Source organism: Tursiops truncatus, chromosome 4 (genome assembly GCF_011762595.2).
Source record: "Tursiops truncatus isolate mTurTru1 chromosome 4, mTurTru1.mat.Y, whole genome shotgun sequence".
NCBI lineage: Eukaryota > Metazoa > Chordata > Mammalia > Artiodactyla > Delphinidae > Tursiops > Tursiops truncatus.
In genome coordinates, this window is record NC_047037.1 from 24,634,294 (window position 1) to 24,652,706 (window position 18,413).

An 18,413-nucleotide genomic window follows, 5' to 3' on the forward strand; every position below is an offset into this window, starting at 1 on the left:
AGTGGCAATGACATTACTACAGGTTGCCGGCCAAGTCACCACTGTGCCAATTTAAATAGCCTTTCTTATTCTGTTGCTTCAACATAATTAGAATATCTGCATCACTTGATCTTACACGCATTTCTATGATTTCCCATAGACACATCTGAGTTAAAGCAAGGTACTTTCCGGTTTAAATTCATTTCTATTTATTATGTTTGATAATAGTAAGCATTTTTGATGTGGATTTTACAGTCCAGTTGTAAAATGTACCTGGCATTGCAAAACTAAGACCGTTTTGAAGGAGAAGGAACCGGCAGGAGGATTTGACCAACCATGGTGGAGCCAGGTCAGAAAGCTGTTGTAATTAAGACAGTGTGGTTTTAACAGAGAGGTAGAAAAATTGACTAATGAAAACACCAAAGAGAGGCCAGAAACATACCCACGTGTCTCTGCAGATGAGACATATCCCAGAGACGCACAGATCAGCAGGTAAAGGATGACCCTATTGAAGAACGAGGCAGGGACAACTTTTGCTTCTATGGTAAAAATGAATTCTATTCATATCTAACAGCACACAAACGTCAATTACAGATGGACTGGGAACTGAAATGAGAATTTCTGCTCATCAAAATACACCTTAAAGAGAGGGAAAAGAGAAGGCACAAAACGGAAACAGATATTTGTAAAATACTTGATATATTTGACAAAGACCTAGGTATAGGTTCCAAAACATATCAAGAAATCCTTAAAAATTATTAAGGAAAAGATAACAACTCAGAAAAAATGGACAAAAGACATGAAAAGGCATTCCCCAAAGAAGAAAGTTGCACAGTGAATAAATCTTTGACAGGAATGTAAATTGGTACAATCACTTTGGAGATCAGTTTGGCAGTATCTAATAAAATTGAAAATAAGGACCTCCCTAGTAGCACAGTGGTTAAGAATCCACCTGCTAATGCAGGGGACACGGGTTTGATCCCTGGTCCGGGAAGATTCCACATGCCGCGAGCGACTAAGCCCATGAGCCACAACTACTGAGCTGGTGAGCCACAACTACTGAAGGCCACGCGCCTAGAGCCCATGCTCCGCAACAAGAGAAGCCGCCAGAGTGAGAAGCCCGTGCACCGCAACAAAGAGTAGCCCCCACTGGACACAACTAGAGAAAGCCTGTGTGCAGCAACGAAGACCCAACACAGCCAAAAATAAATAAACAATTTTTTTTTAATTTTTATTTATTTTATTTTTGGCTGCGTTGGGTCTTCATTTCTGTGCGAGGGCTTTTCTCTAGTTGGGGCAAGCGGGGGCCACTCTTCATTGTAGTGCGCGGGCCTCTCACTATCACGGCCTCTCTTGTTGTGGAGCACAGGCTCCGGACGCGCAGGCTCAGCAGTTGTGGTTCACGGGCCTAGTTGCTCCGCGGCATGTGGGATCTTCCCAGACCAGGGCTTGAACCCGTGTCCCCTGCATTGGCAGGCAGATTCTCAACCACTGTACCACCAGGGAAGCCCAATAAACAATTTTTTTAAAAAATTTGAAAATGAGCTTGTATCCTCTGACCTGCTATAGAGCATATACCCTATTCTTCTCATGGACAGTTTTGTTCCTGTGCATCACAAGACATATACAAGAATGTTCTCATTAATATTATTTGTACTGGGGGGAGAGTAAACAGCACAATGTTTATCAACAAGAGAATAGTTCGATTCTGTTATAGTTCACACTATACAGCCCTGAGCACAGTGGATGAATCTCACAGTTATAATGTTGAGGGTGAAAAAAATAACAGAAAAAGACACACTATACTCTTTCATTTATATCAAGTTTAAAAAAAATGCAAACCTATAGAATATATGGTTTCACGATGCATATGTATGAGTAAATCTGTAGACAAAAGGAAAGGAGAAGCACAAAACTCAGGGCGGGTGGGGGCAATGGGGATATCACTTCAGCATCCCTGTGCCTGGTTCAAATCAGTATCGATACCACTGGATTCAGTCCCGAAACATTTACTATATATACCCCAGCCGTGTGGCAGACACGATGCTAGGGACCTCGAACACAAAGATAAAATAAAAGGTACAGAGGTAAGTAGTGGGAAGGACCAAAACAAGGCAGATAGGTAAATTGGCAACGGAATGTCCTGGTGGATTTCTGACAAGGAGTCCTTTGGTCCAGTCGGGACAAGTGGTGGGAGGTCAGGGGAGGTTTGGGAAAAGAGATGATGCCTGTTGAAGCTGAGTCTTGACGCAAGAGTGAGAGTTAGAGGCAGAACTTAGGACAGACTCGTTCCAAGCAGAGGGGACTCCGTTCTTGAAGATCCACAGGGGAGATACATGCTATTCTGGAGCCTGAACCTTGAGTGGGCGCCCAGAGAGCAAGGAGGCGGAGAGTGGAGCTGGGTTGCACGTCCTGCAGACATGGGGACTCTCGAAGTGCAGTTAGGGGCAGTGACAGGACCGGTGCTTCTAGAACGCCCGCCGTAGACAAGAGGAGCAGGGAGCTGGCAAGGAGGCTGTAGCAGTGGTCCCGGTAAAGCTGAGGTGATAGGGAAGGGTGGTAGAGATGAAGAGGAGGTGGATCAAGGAATATATACGAGGCAAAATTGGCAGGACTTGGTGGTTGGTTGGCTGTAGTGATTGATGAAGAGGTAGGCTGTGGATGACAAAGCAGAGACAGCTCACATAGCCGGCTCTATAAGACACCGGTCAGCATCCTCAGTCCATCCTGGGATTTGCCAGTGGGGAGTGGGTCCAAGTGAGATGGCCCCTTGCCTTCCTAGCGCTTTGTAACATTAATGTGCAGATGCAGCACTCTGCCCTCAGTACGTTTATGGCACCGTGACTCTGTCGCATTCACACTAACGCTCAGTAGCAGCGTAACTCAGTAGTGGCGTATCTTTGTTACTAAAATACTCTTCCTTGAGAAAATTCAGCTTCCAATATCGTGCTTCCAAGATGAGTTCATAGAAAAGGCAGTGAATGATCACTATGATTATAACATCATGCCTAGAAGGCTGACCTGGTTGGATCTTAAGGTTTTCTTTGCTGCTTATAAGAAGTGCTTTTTGTAATTCTATCATCTAAACAAGATTAACGTGTCTTATTTGTACTTGTAGTTGAGAACTGTGTTTCCTGCACACTGTATTTATTCAATGGAATGTGTTTTCAAAAGCAAGATAAAATATTTCTGTTCCAGGCTTGATTCTTAGAAGCATTATTTGAATGACCTTGGTCACTTTTGTGACTGGAACTCTAAATGTGGGTCACAGAGCTTGCTCTTAGGTTTGTCTCGTCCCTTGGCTAAGAAGGCAATAACCTTCAGGACAGAAAAGAACCCTGCAGTTTTTCTAACTGGTTGGGTCAAGTCCAGATCTACCTTCCCCTCCACCCACTCCACTCAAAATAGCTGACAGGTTGCCTCATTACTTACTATCCGTGAGGGCTAAGAAGTGATTCAGCTGAGACGACGACTCAAAAAAAGGAGTTTAGTCAAACCACCAATTAACTCAATTAAATAAATTTTCCACTTCTGAGTTAAATAGTTTTAAAATAGAATTAGCCAAACAGCATTTTTAAACCATTGTTTAAATAACAATAGCAAGATTAAATGAAACTACCGTCTTGTATAATATAGTTATCCCCTAAGATTTAACAGAGCTTCTGAGCCTCAGTTATTATCGCCACTAAACCTTTAGTACCAGCAGGCCCCTAAAATTGCTTTAAAATTAGAATTCTTAATGATGTCTTTCATGACCACCAAAACAAAGTAATCACTTTCTCTTTCTCCTTCACAGCATTTTGCTACCCAGATTATAAACAGAAAGGTTTCCATTTCAGGCACGCATAAGAACTCTCATTAACAATGAAATGAAAGTCCCATTAAACCCTGCATGGCTTTCTTATCCCTAGGTGACCAACCCACTGAGGTGATCCCTTTGGTGGTGTCTTCACAGGGTGTGGGAATTTGTTCAACCGAAGTTCTCCATCTGATTCCCCAGGGCCAGCATCCCTAGCTCCCCAGGCCAGCTGGAACCCAGAGTCTTAGTTCAAAGAAGCTGTGTGGTTGCCAAGTCAGGCCAAACCCTGCGGTGCTTGTGAGGAACCAGCTGCAGCTTCAGTGTTTACCTTGGTCCCAATGTCTACCAGCGTCTCTAAAGGCACCTGGTCCTTTCAAATGCTGACTCTCCTTGGCCTTGGCAAATCACTTGAACTCTCCGATCTTCACTTGCCTATTCCATGAAGAGGGGATAATAACAGGGTTGTTGTGAAGACAGAATTCAACAGTTTTCATAAAGCACGTGCCTAACTGAGCAAACGTTCAGTAAATGTTAGCTATTCGCATTAATACTGAGCAGATTAAGACCATCATCTTTTCAAGTATTTCAGCTTTTCAGTTTAAACAAAGAATAACCTATCGTCAGAAATTGATGGAAAGTTAGAAAATTCTACATTTCAGAGAGGTGTCACCTAAATTTTTAAATATATATACAATTACATCTTTTTTTCTTTTAGGCCAATTTTATCTGAGAGAAATGAACTTCTCATTCAGTTTTTATCAGACTTAAGTTTAACTGCAGATGGATTTATCGGTCACTACAAATTCAGGCCAAAGAAATTGCCGGCAACTACAGCACCACCTGTTACCACCACCTTTCCTGTGACTACAAGTAAGTTTTTCTCGTTTGAAGTTTGTACACAAACTTGAGGAGTATAACAAAAATTCTTCTGAAGTAGAAAAAAAAAAAATTAAATAAGAGGAAAATACTTGAGACTAAAATAAGTTAAATAAGATGAAAACTTATGGAAGAGAATAATATGATTCCATGAATTAAAGAAAAGTGTAAGGTGTAAGAATGCTTCTAAGCTAATAATTTTAAAATGTTACCTAAGAAAATTATGGTCACTTAAAAATGCTAGGAATCCTGTTTTGGCACAGATCACATGACAAGCCTACTTTTTCCTGGCACTTATAAAATTATGTGTTTTTTTTTTTATTACATAGAACTGTAGTGTTTTAGGTTAAAGTTTCAGGGCCCTGATACCTGCCTGTTTTCACATCTGCCAGTATTTGGACTTTTTTGGGATGGGGTATGCTCCAAATTGTGTCATACAAAATGTATTATTTTTTCAAATTGGAGTAAATCAAACAAAAATATTTGAGGTATTAGAGAAGCCAGTCGGGAAACTCTGGTATTATCTAAGAAATGGAGGGGCAAGTGTGGGTCCCTGTATCTTGTCTCTGTACCCTGTCAGGTCCACCCACCAGGATTTCAGGCCTGAGATTTCAAAATCTAAATACAGGGAGGAGAAAAAAAGGGGGAAGGAAGGATCTAAGGTTAATATATGAAATAGGCTGAGATAAACCCAGCTTTACTGCCCACCATTTTCTGCAGGTACCCTGAGCAGGGCTGTCCTGAGTACAGGCACTTCTAGAAGGGCTGATTTTTCTGAGCACTCCACAGTGTGCCACCTTGTGGCCTGCAGGTGTATTGCCGCACGTTACAGCAATATTTCTCCAGCCCATCTCAGTGGACCCTGGTCTCCTATTCTTTCCAGTGAATTATCTGTCTGCATTCATGTGGTTCCCCAGCTTTTATCTTGTGGTTCCCCAGCTTTTATCTCCAGTCCTAAACTTTCTCTGAAATTGCAAACATGAATTTGTAATTTTCTCCTGGAGTTTTGCAACTGCTAGACATTTAAATTAAAACATATCAAATGTAACTCATTTCTATCACATTATTTTCTGTCTCAGTTCTGCTTCTCCACCTGTTTTCCCAAGCATGGTCCACAGAAACTGTAGCCACACTCTTAGGGTCCCCTTCCTCTGTCTTAATTCCCCACTGAATGCCCCATACACACACACACACACACACACACACACAGAGCAGACTGTGTCCTTCTCCCACTTGAATTAATTGTCTACACCTGTGCCATCCAATACAGTGGCCACTGTTGAACACTTGAAATGTGACGAGTGCTACTAAAGATCTGAATTTTAATTTAAGTACAATTTAAAAGCCTCCGTGGCCAGTGGCTACCATATTGGACGGCACAAGGGCCAACCCCCTTCGCACTTTGTACCTAGCCTCTCTTGCTAGGTTCATCTTTAGGCCCTACCACCTCACTCCTGATGCTCTGAGTAGTTGGGGTTTTATCCTAAGTGCAGGGGAAGCTGTTGGTGGATTTAAGGAAAGTTCAGGATTAGATTCACACTTTACGAAGATCACTCTGTGAGGCCCCAGTGAGGTGAATGGACTGTAGGGGTCAGGAGGGTCAGCATGTTCTTGGGGTTGTCCAGGGGAACTGCACCAGACAGAAGTACAGAGACGGTCAAGAGACACTGACAGTTCTGCAGGCCAGAGACCTTGGGAGATACTGACAGGGCTCAGCGGTTAATTGGACTAGGGCAATCCAGAAGCATGCCTCCCGGGTCCCTGGCTTGCACAACTCAGAGGAACCATGTTACCATTCATAGAAGTAGAGTCATAGGTTGAGGGGTAGATTCATAAGTTAAGCTGTGCCCTTGTGGGGTTAGAGGTGTCTGTGCGACAAGCAAATGGAGCCGTTATGTAGACAGTAAGATCTACGGGCCTCCAGGCCAGAAGAGAGATTTAAGCAAGAGATTTAAATTTGAGTTTTCAACATGGTTGACCCCATGGGGGAGAGGTTACGGGGGAAAGGAGAAGAAGGGCTGGAATTAAATCTCTAGAAACTCCAGGTCTTTAAAGAGGGAGGATCTGCTGGCAGAGAAGGATGAAAAAAAGCAGCTAAGGGGCAGTGGCGGACGTGGGGGGAACCCAGGTGTCTTGGGGGCCGGGGAAGAGAGTGTTTTGAGAAGGCGGTAGTCAGAAGAGCCAAGTGTTGATGAGGCTTCAAACAACGTCAGGACTAAAATGTTACCATGTGATTTCATGACGTGGAGGCTACTGGACACCCTGGCAAGGGTTATGAGTGGAGCTGTGCAGGCAGAGGCCAGATAGGGGTGAGGGGCGTGTGGAGCAAGGCGAGGAAACTAAGTCCAGCGACTCAGTGCACAGGTTCAAGCCAAAGGGAGGGTGTGAACGTGGTAAAGCCAATGGGAAGTAGCCGGCACAGCAGGAGAACAGAAGGGCAGAGTGAAGGAATAAACTGTAGAGGAAATTTCCACAAAGATGAGCGGGTCTGGCCTTCGGAGGACGCACAGAAGGACAGACCTTAGACCAGACGTGGGCAGCCTCCTCTCTCAGGGGAGGAAAGAAGAGAGGGGGGCAGATAAAGACAGCTCGGAGGTCTGGTGGGGCTTCGAGGACATTTTCTTCTATGATCTCTGTTTTCCCCAGCATATAGGCAAGGTCACCGGCTGAGAATGAGACGGAAGGGAGGTGGGAGCCCCGAGGGGTTGGGAGAATCCGAAAAACAGCTGTGGAAATTGGAGACAGCTTGTCGCTTGGACGAGGGTCCATTTGTGTCCTCAGCTGTCTACGTGCAGGCACAGAAGGAGAAGCAGAGGCTCCTTCAGGCTTCCTAAGGGTTGGAGGGCAGAGGGGAAAGGGAGTTTAACATATTGTCAAGAAAGTGAGATAAAAGACCATGGAAATTAAGTGGAGTAGCTAAGGAAGTAGAGACGGGCCAGGATGGTGCAGTGGGAAGAATGCGAGGGGTCCATGTGTTGAACCTCTAAAGACGGAAAGCAAGTACTCGTGAGAGTCTGAGAGTAACTAAATAAGCTTGAAGGAGAGGAGGCTACACTGGCTGACAGGGTGTCCACACTTGGGACATTGGTGATGAGACTTCAGCAGGAGGACCTGGAAGCCTGGGACTGAGGGGCGGAGACGGAGCAGAGGGAACGTCTCTGGGAAGGATGGGGCCGTGGCGGCGCCGAGAGGGATCGTCCCCGAGGAGGGAGGACCCACCGGCACAGCCGCGGGAGCACATGGAGAGGAGGGCTGAGAACCAGGTGCCGTGCTGGGGAGTGCAGGGCAGCAGAGAGGACGGGAGCATGGCGAGGGTCAGGGTGGGACAGCTGATGGCTGAAAGGCAAGAGAGCGGGGATGTCCCGAAGGGAGAGAAGGGGCCGTGTGGGACACCCACCCAACCTCCAGACTAGCATTCCGAGGCCGAGAAGGAGCTGGTTTCCAGTGGCCCACGTGAAAAGATGCTCTTTCATCAGACAGGGAGAACCACTAACGCCACTACCTTTTGACTCAGTGAATGAGGTAAATTCAGGTCCCCAACTCCTAGAACAATAGTCCCTCTAAATGCTTTCTGAGCTCTTTCTCCATATATATGCTATTGTGTTTATTTTACCATTAAACTGTGTGTATTTTAACATTAAATTGTATATATTTTAATACTATAATCCACTTTGGATCCTTTTTGGAGTTAAGTAGGGGTACACATTAAGAGTAAACTCACAAGGAGGAGATATGGGGATATATGTATATGTATAACGGATTCACTTTGTTATAAAGCAGAAACTAACACACCATTGTAAAGCAATTATACTCCAGTAAAGATGTAAAAAAAAAAAAGAGTAACTTCACAGAAAAGTTAGCAGAACATATCAGCAGGGCAATATCACAGTTGTAAATTCTTACCCACCAAGTAGTGTTCTGTGACAGCTTTGTTTAGTTCTTCCTAGCATGTTGCCACATATAAGTGAATCATTAGGAAATATTTTGGGAACATTTTTAATGAGGATTATTTTCATTTCATTTCATTTCGTTTCATCATAGTACAGTTTCTCAACCTTGGCACTATTTACATTTTTGGCCAGATCATTCTTTGCTGTTGGGGGCTGTCCTGTTCACTGTAGGAAGCCTAGCAGCATCTCTGGTTATATACCCGCTAGATGCCAGTGGCATCCCCTAGCTGTGACCACCAAAAATATTTCCAGGCATTACCAAATGTCACCTAGTAGGCAAAATCACCCCTGACTGAGAACCACTGTGGTTACCTGTTTAGTTGTACTTTCAAATTTGTCTACTTCTCAGTTCTTAAGATCCTTCTAGGCAATGAATAATCCTTACTAATAATCCTTACAGGCTCAAAATAAATGTTTAGTGATTGGTTGCATCTAATTACGGCTATAACACACCTTGCCACAGGAGCAGTGTTCCCAGAAACCTGTACTGCTCCCATTTGGGCGACTGTGTATTTCAGGTGCACCAAGAAAGTACCCTCCACCCTCAGGGGGAGACCCACAGGATTCCTTTCGGAAAATGAGGAGTTAACCTACATCTCCTGTGTTCATATTTGTTGTACTGGGTTTTTCTAAGCAGGGCACATGAGACTGTGTCTATTTTTAGTTACAGCATTAGTTATATATAAAGGAAGAAGAGAATAGGGCTAAATTTGGGTTATCTTTGATCTCAGGTTTAAAACTCCACAGAGGGTATTGAGTTACCCTGAAGAAATTAGAGCAGGAGTCGGTAGCATGAAGCGTTGCCTTTGCATGCTTTTTAATTATTTCATTGCAATGACAGATTGGTGGCTCAGGGAAATATATGGGAATTTTAAATTGGTAGATTCAGATCTAAACACCAATTATACTTGAATTCATTTTCCTGAATCTTATGTCTTTCTTCTCTGAATGAAGGTTTAAAACCCACCGTGGCCCTGTGTCAGCAGAAGTGTAGACGGTCGGGGACTCTGGAAAGCAATTATTGCTTGAGTAACTTTGGTAAGAAATAAAACCCAGCCTTTCCTCTTTAATCAGAAACCTGAAACCGCATGCTTAATCTCAAAGGAACTGCCGTGAATGTGATGGTAAAGGGTCAGTTACACTCTTCATTTACCCAAGAAAATATTTTCTTACACACTAGGGTATGTTGACTTGTGCCTTTTGAAGTGTTAGATTTCACACCTGAGAAAAATTCATGTACAGAAAATATACATTTTCCACGTAAACTTAATAATTTGACTCCTGGTACGTGATACTACCGCTCTGTGTCTTCTGGCTGGCTCCGTATTCCTGAAAAAACCTGTATCCCTTCTTTCTCACATAGTTTTCACGCACTGAGTATTTTTTCACACATCTGTAATTCAACTGAAGTTAATTAGAAACATGTCCAAGCTGGCCTCTCTCCAAAGAAATTCAAGTATTTCCTCTGTAGTGTCCTTCCAAAGTACTAAATTCAAACTTGGAAATCTGAAATCCATTTGGAAACTCTTATAAACTGGAACCTGAGGAGATATTACCTAATGACTTAGAATTTCTAAGAGTTTTTTCCAATTAAAAAAAAATTGCACTTTCTGTGAAAACCACTTAAGAGCAAAAGATCCCAAGTTTAATTATGTTGGTTATGTTTAAAAGGAACATCGAAGAGAAGTCTTATCAGGAAAAGAAAGTTGGTACAGCCTTTAAATAGGTTACCCAGAACAAAGGGCCTCCCAGATGAGGCTTTGCTTGCTTTTTCTTATGCCTTCAAGTGGTAACTGCAGCCCAGACGGACTATGTTGCAGAGAAGGTATGAAGGCACTAAAGAATCTAGGGCCCTAAATCTAACTGGAGTTTGCAGCCGAAATTCAAATAATGGCATGAAAATGAAAACCGGTAGCACGAGGTGTCATTGCTCCCACACCCAGTGTCGTCTTCTGTAGGAGGTGCTTAAGGAAATCTCCCTTCCTGTCCTCAGAGCCCCCTGATTTCACTCGGCTACTGACTGACGTTTTGCAGTAAGCACTCATGACCGAAAGTCAAAGTAAGGCATGAGAAGAATTCTGATGTTATGAGCTTTGCACACCACATAAGCAGTGTGTTCTCACTTTATCCTGAAAGGGTCATATCAGCCAAGTCCAAAGCTCGATCTATTCCACTGTGACTCACTTCCATGGCAAAATGACCCAATACTATCACCAGTGGCCCATTGGTTTCCTACCAGCATTGGTAACACTCCTTTAGGGGCAGGTTTTGATTGTCACAATAACTGCCGGGTGCTGCTGGTTTTCTGGGTAGAGACAGGATTCATCAGAAAGTCATTCAATGCAAGTCCTGCCTCACCTGGAATGTCCACTGCCCCCACCCCCCAGAATGCCAAAAGCGCGCCTTTGAGAAACACAGCATCTTTCTTTCTGTGGGTCAGAAGTAGGACTCTTCTCTGAGTGTCACATAGTAAAAAGAGAGAGTGACATAATGAAAAGCAACTGAATTTTGCTAGAGTTTTTTTTTTTTTTAAGCAAGAAAATGTCTTAAGCTATACCTCAGTTCTATACTTTGACTTGTTAAATGCGTTAAACAGGATGGATAAAAAAGAGAATGTGAAAGACCCAGAAAAACACAGATATTTAGTGATCATTAGAGGGAGATGGGGATCTATGGATGAATCAAAGTTCAAGGAGAGAGCACCTGATATCCACTGAGAGAAGACAAATAAGGGAGGAAGTGGGGGGTTGGTCTAAGGAACAAAAATAATTCTGGTTTTTGCTAACCCTGATTACCTTCACTGCTTTTATGATACTGTTTCTTGAAAGGGGCTTTTATTTTCTGACCCCCATCTTCCCTCTTCCTTCCCCCCACCTCCATCCCAACCTGCTGCTTCTAATTCTCTTTAGTTTCCTCCAGCACCTGCAATTGGTCATTTGCTGTAGAAGCCTGGGAGAAGGCTTAAGAGAGTGGATATTTGTAAGACCGATTCTTCATTTAATAAATACGTGTTTTATAAAAAAAAAGTTCAAGGAGAGAGGCCAGCTAAAGAGAGGAACCAGGGGGAGACACAGAAAGGTAGGCGCTCACCCACACAGACACAAGGACTCAGATCTTCGTGGCTCAAACCCCCATCGTGCAGCCTCTTAGTATGGTGTTACCTCTAAAGGTACAAGGTCCTGTTGAGTATTCACAGGTAGAGGCGCATGAGCCCATCCCTTATTTGGTAACTGATCCACACGTTGGATAAAACATTGGAACGAGTCCTCGTCTCAGCAACTGACTGCAATTCGGCAGATATTTTGGTTTTCCTACTCAGTGTCAACGCCTAACAGCTGCGGTAACATAACAGCTCCACGACTCCTTTTGTTCAACCTGAATTTTGGTGACAACTGTACAGAATCAAATTCAATGGCTCTATTAGGACCTTCTTTCTTACATTAAAATGTTTCCCATCTGACACTTAGAGAAATGTACAATTACGTTCAGTTCTGCTAACACTTGCCTTCACTGTCCCATTATTTCAAAAACGTTTTCTTTTGCAGTCTTGGCCGGGACTGTTATCACCACCATCCCTCGAGGTGGGAGTCTGCATGCCACGGTCTCAATCATCAACATCTATAAAGAAGGAAATCTGGCAATTCAGCAGGCCGGCAAGAACATGAGTGCCAAGGTCGTCGTGGTCTGTAAGCAGTGCCCACTCCTCAGGAGAGGTGAGTCAGAGAAAAACTTCAGTCTTTCTTCCAGGGGAGCTCAGGAGCAGAGAAGGGGACGGGAGAGCCTCTCTGAGAAAATCATGGATCTTTCCATGCCATGGCTGGTCTAGGGAAGTAACGTCAGGGCGAATGTATTGCCCACTTGTGGTTTCGAAGGAGGGCCTTTGGAGTCTGCCAGAATTGGGCTCCAATCCCAGTTCTGGTCACTTGTGGAAGAAGACGAGATAATGGAAATGATCAATGAGTCCAAGAAACGTCTGAAGTTGGATCAGTAGGGAACAGACAGAGAAGGAGCACATCAGGAGAAAGAGATTTTGAAGTATTGCACTTAAGGTGCCACTACTGTGTGTAGAGGAAGATATCCATCAAGGAACAGGAAATTCAGAGCTGGAGTTCAGAAGAGAGAGGTATCTATGGGCTAGAATGAAAGATTTGGGATTCATTTGTAGATATAGGATTATTCAATCCATAGATGGAGATGAGTTTATTAAGAAATTTTGGAAAAAGAAAAGCTACTTCAGAGCCAAAGGTACATGATTTTTTTTAAAAAACAGGTTCTTTAACTTATAAAAGTAATGTATGCTCTATGGGTTTTTTTGTTTTTGCGGTACGCGGGCCTCTCACTGTTGTGGCCTCTCCCGTTGCGGAGCACAGGCTCCAGATGCGCAGGCTCAGCGGCCATGGCTCACGGGCCCAGCTGCTCGGCGGCATGTGGGATCCTCCCGGACCAGGGCACGAACCCGTGTCCCCTGCATCGGCAGGCGGACTCCCAACCACTGCGCCACCAGGGAAGCCCCTGCTCTATGGTTTTTAAAAAGTTTAAATAAGTAGAGAAGGATATAAAATAAAACGTGAAGCCCTTTCCCTTTCACCAGAGGCACAATGAACAGCTCCTTCCACACGGTTCTATCCATATCAAGCCTGCACATACACACGTAGAGAGAGGGATCATGCTACATATGTTCTACTGATACTTTTCCCCCACGTGATGTACATGTGGACAGCTTTCCATCAACAGCACGTATAGATCTCTTTTTCGGCATGGCAATAATGCCTGGCATTCCACTGTGTGCTATGCCATGATTTCTGTATCCAATATCAGCTCATTCCTTTCCTCAGTCTTGTTACACACCTCTACTACAAGTGAAACAAACCAAACCTCTGCCACACACACACAGAAATATAGCCTATCCACTTCAAGAAAGCTTTACTATGAATTCAGACTGTTGAGAAGAGTCAGAAGGTGAGCAGCCTCACGTTGACTCTTTAGAGGGAATAGCAAAGACTCTGTAGAAGGTAACACTTCTTTCCAGAACTGCCCGGAACAGCAAATAATGCACATCTAGACACAGTCAAATCTCGATGCTAGCAGTCCAGGCTTTCGGTGGCATCTACCTGTTCATCCTACCAAGCCTTCACAGGCTCAAGACCACTATGATGCCAGTGTAGGCCCACAGAGGAAGGCCTATGCAAGAGAAAAAGAAACACATATTTCTCTTATGACACACGGGGGAGAGGGAGAATAAAGGGGGTGGTAAGACACACTTCCTTTATGACATTTTTCTGAAGCAGTATAGATCTTCAGAGTTGAATCCTACATAGCTCAGCTTGGGCCCCAGTCTAGGCCTACCTTAGCCAGAAACACGGATATATAAAAAACAGTATAACAGAATAAAGTACTTTTTAGGACTTATCTCTTTGCAAGGGACTATAAGAATGGAAAGAAGTATATGATCCAACCATGCCCTCAAAAAACTTACATAGTATAAATGTTGGAGACGTTAATAAAAAGTCCAAGACAACAACAACAGAAGACGATGGATCATTAGCTGACAAATGCCTGGGGAGATCCAGAAGCCTTGTGACACCAGGAGAGGCCATCTGAAGCCCCTTGAGGAAGGAGAGCCTTTCACAGAAACAGTGTATTGTTCATAGCAGACACTCAGTAAATACGTCAGACCTTCCGCAGAGCTGGACGTGACCGGATCGAATCATTCCATCCACATTCCTACTGTTAGCAGAGCTGGAACATGCTATTCAGTTACATTTAGATTTTTTTCCCAATGAGAGTCTTAAACCAGATTTTATCCTAGATAGGATAAATGTCTAATTATACCATTTACAGAGCATTTACCTAGAGGTGAGTTATAGTCGAAGTTGTTTCAAACCAACACACAGAGAGAAAAAAATTAATCTTATATTCTCTTTTAGGTCTAAACTACATTATTATGGGCCAAGTGGGTGAAGATGGGAGAGGCAAAATCATGCCCAACAGCTTTATCATGATGTTCAAGACCAAGAATCAGAAGCTCCTGGACGCCTTGAAGAACAAGCAATGTTAACAGTGAACTGTGTCCATTTAAGCTGCGTTCTGTCACTGCCTTTGAAGGATCTATTTTTTTCTCAGTAGGAAAAGAAAATTTATAACCTGAAATATTGAGCATTCAGAGAGATTTACTCTTCACATGATGTAGGTCGGAGAGCTCCGGTGTCACTGATGGAAGTTCCGTTGCCTGCACAGAAGAGAGCCGATTGGAAACCTGCAGACTTAGTGAGGTGATAAGAAACTAAATGTATCAAGCGTTGACAGTTTGGAAGCAGTTTATTTATACATCTCTGTAAAAGGATATTTTAGAAATGAGTTGTGTGAAGATGTAAAAAAGAGATTTTATACGTGCAATATTTATAGTGATATTTGTTTTACCTTCAAGCATTTGCTCTGAGTTGTTATATTCTTCTCCTGCATTTTTAAAATCAGTGCTTAATAAAATATTTTTAAATGATTATATAACAGCCATTAGACTTGCTTTTATAGAAAGTGGGACACTGTAAAAAGAATATTCCCTGCTATTTACACATAAGGTTGTCCTTGTATCAGTTTATACTTTGCTAAAAGAACATTCCAAGAACCGCAGGGACTAGATGGACTCAGTAATGTAAACAGACTATAATTCTTCTCTGCAGAACCAGAGAATGTTAGAGCTAGAATCGTGTCCCTCAGGAATCTCATTCAGGTCCTTCATTTTGTGATAGAAATGGAAGCTCAGGTATATTTAGTGACTTGTGCAGAGCACACATCTCCCAAGAGACAGAACAGGCAATCTAGCTCAATTTATATAGCTAGACTAAAAAGTTAAAAGCCAAAGATTATCAGACTGGATTAGAAAAACAAAATACAACAATATACTATTTGAAAGAGACACCTAAAGCATAAGGACACAAAGAAGTTGAAAAGAAAAGGATAGAAGAACATAAATATATCAGGCAAATATTAACCAAAACAAGACTGAAGTGGCTTTATTCATATTAGGGAAAAAAATAGACTTTAAGGTATTTCTCAAGATGAAGAGGGTTACAAGGAGATAAAACACTTCTAAAATTTGCATGCAGCTAATAACATGCAAAGATATATCACTAAAATATTTTATCCTTCAATATAATATAGGCTTCAAAATATATAACGAAGTCTGGCATAGTATAAATGGAAATTGACAAGTTCACCATCATAGTGGGAGATTTTAACACACTTCTCACAGTAATTGGCAGATTTAAAAGAAACAAAAAAAGATATATTTATTTAATAACATCTTTATTGGAGTATAATTGCTTTACAATGGTGTGTTAGTTTCTGCTTTATAACAAAGTGAATCAGCTATGCATATACATATATCCCCATATCTCTTCCCTCTTGCATCTCTCTCCCTCCCACCCTCCCTATCCCACCATTCTATGTGGTCACAAAGCACCGAGCTGAAAAGATATAGATTTGAACCACACAGTTAGCTAGATTTACCTGATGGACATAAACAGAACCAAAAGCTCTTTTTTTTTTTTTGGCCATACCACGTGGCTTGTGGGATCTTAATTCCCGACCAGGGATCAAACCTGGGCCCTTGTCAGTGAGAGCACAGAGTCCTAACCACTGGACCGCCAGGGAATTCCCCAAAAGCTCATTTTTAATCTCAGTATGGAACAACTTCACAACGTGACCACTTACTGCACCATGAAACAAATCCCATTTAAAGAACTAGTGTCGCACAGACATCCTTCTCCAGCAACAATGAATAATTAGAAATTAATAGCACAAAGTACACAATAATTAAAAAAATAAGGAAAAAAACCCTGATGTTGGAAATTGAGAAATGTACTTTTAAGTAACTCGTGATCAAAAGGAAACTGTCATGGAAAATAGAAAATATTAAAAACTGAATAATAGAAACACTGAATTTTAAAATGTGTGGAATGCAATTTATAACCTTAAATGTTTATATTCTAAAAGAAAGGGTGAAAAATATTTTGTGACTGATACAAATTATGGAGGTTAGTAAAAGAACAACAGAATACACTTCTAAAAATTGGAGGAAATAAACATACAAGCAGAAATTGAGTAAAATAGAATCATAAATAGAGACAATTAACAAAATAAAAAATTGGTTCTCTCAAATGACTCATATAATTGACAAAACTGACAAGATTAAGCAAGAAAAAACGTTAAAAAGGACAAGAAAATGATTTAGGCATGAAAAGGGACCTTACAACAGATGTTAACGCACTCTCAAAAAGCAGTTAAGAGGATATTATGAGCCATTTATGTCAGAAGATTTGGAAACTTAGTGGACAAATTCATGGCCAGGGGGTGAGGACTTATCACTTGGACTCAAATGGAAATAGAATACCTAAATAGTCTTAAAATCATTAAAGAAATTCAATCCTTTTTTTTTTTGGCGGTACGCGGGCCTTTCATTGTTGTGGCCTCTCCCGTTGCAGAGCACAGGCTCCGGACGCGCAGGCTCAGCGGCCATGGCTCACGGGCCCAGCTGCTCCGCGGCATGTGGGATCTTCCCGGACCGGGGCACGAACCCGTGTCCCCTGCATCGGCAGGCGGACTCTCAATGACTGCGCCACCAGGGAAGCCCAGAAATTCAATCCTAATTTTAAAACTTTCTTCAGATAAAACCCCAGGTCCAGACAGTTTTACTTAGAAGGTCTACCAACATCTAAGGGACAAACACCGCCAATCTAACATATACTATTCCAGAGTATAAACAAAGAAGTAACACTCAGCAATTCTTTTTATGAGAGTAATATAATCTTAACATCAAAACTTCAGCAGACAACAGGATCTAAAACCACTAGTCTGATTTTACTTCTGAACATAGGTGCAAAAACCCTAAACTAAATATTATCCCAAAAAATCCAGCAAACCAACCAAATAGGTGACAATCAAGTTGGGTTTATCCCAGGAATACTTGATTAATTTAACATTAGAAAATCAACGATCACACTTCACTGCATTAATAGAACTGCAATGCCAGCTAGGGAGTCTTAGGGGCAGCTAAACATCCAGACTTAACAGTATCACAGGCCTCCCTTGGTACCAATATCCTCAGAAAGATACTGTATAGCACAGGGACCAGAGCTTAATGGCACAATGTCACACTTTCTTCTCCGGGAGTCTTTGCAGCCATCTGGCAGCAGTTCATACCAGCTATCCATGAGCTGTTTTCTTTGCCTCCCTAGATAAAGTCTCAGATGCCAGGAGACAAGATTCATGCCAGATGGGTGTAGACACCCCAGTTTAAAGGTCGCATCTCCACAGAAGCCAGTTATCTCTTGTAACAACTCCATAAGCCCAGCTCCCAGACGCCTCATAGATGACACACCTGTTTATGAGTTACACACTCAGGAAAGCCCAGAGCTCTGGCTCCCCTATCGGGTATTTATAGTTCGCTTATACTGGATTGGATTCCTCCCAATCCAAAGCAATTTACCAATCAGGGATCATTTTTACCAGAAACAAGTTTGTCTAGCAACATAGTTGACATACTGTATTATCAGATTACTAGGTAAACTAAGCTAGAGTTAAGCAAAGATCATCTTTTAATGGGGAAAGGTTCTGTTAAGCCCTATTCACAGTAGATTAAAGAAGAAAAATAATTTGATCTTAGTAATGCAAAAGTACTTGATATAATTCAACATTTACTCATGACAAAAATAAACCCTGAGCAAACTATGAATAGAAGGGAACTTCCTTAAGTTGAGAAGAAAACTTGCAGCAAATCTTATATTTAATGGTAAAGTATTGAAAGCATT

At 42.3% G+C, this 18,413-nt stretch overlaps 1 protein-coding gene across 1 annotated transcript in view; it reads left to right on the plus strand.

Annotated features, from left to right (window-relative positions):
* The window catches only part of PCOLCE2 (procollagen C-endopeptidase enhancer 2), a 71,665-nt gene extending 56,554 nt beyond the window's left edge, over positions 1-15,111 (plus strand). Inside the window, exons 6-9 of the mRNA XM_019934307.3 lie at positions 4,494-4,648; positions 9,559-9,642; positions 12,150-12,317; positions 14,532-15,111. Coding sequence (XP_019789866.1) covers positions 4,494-4,648; positions 9,559-9,642; positions 12,150-12,317; positions 14,532-14,662 — 538 coding nt within the window. The 3' untranslated portion in view covers positions 14,663-15,111. The remainder of the gene's footprint in view (positions 1-4,493; positions 4,649-9,558; positions 9,643-12,149; positions 12,318-14,531) is intronic.
* Positions 15,112-18,413: the final 3,302 nt, after the last annotated feature.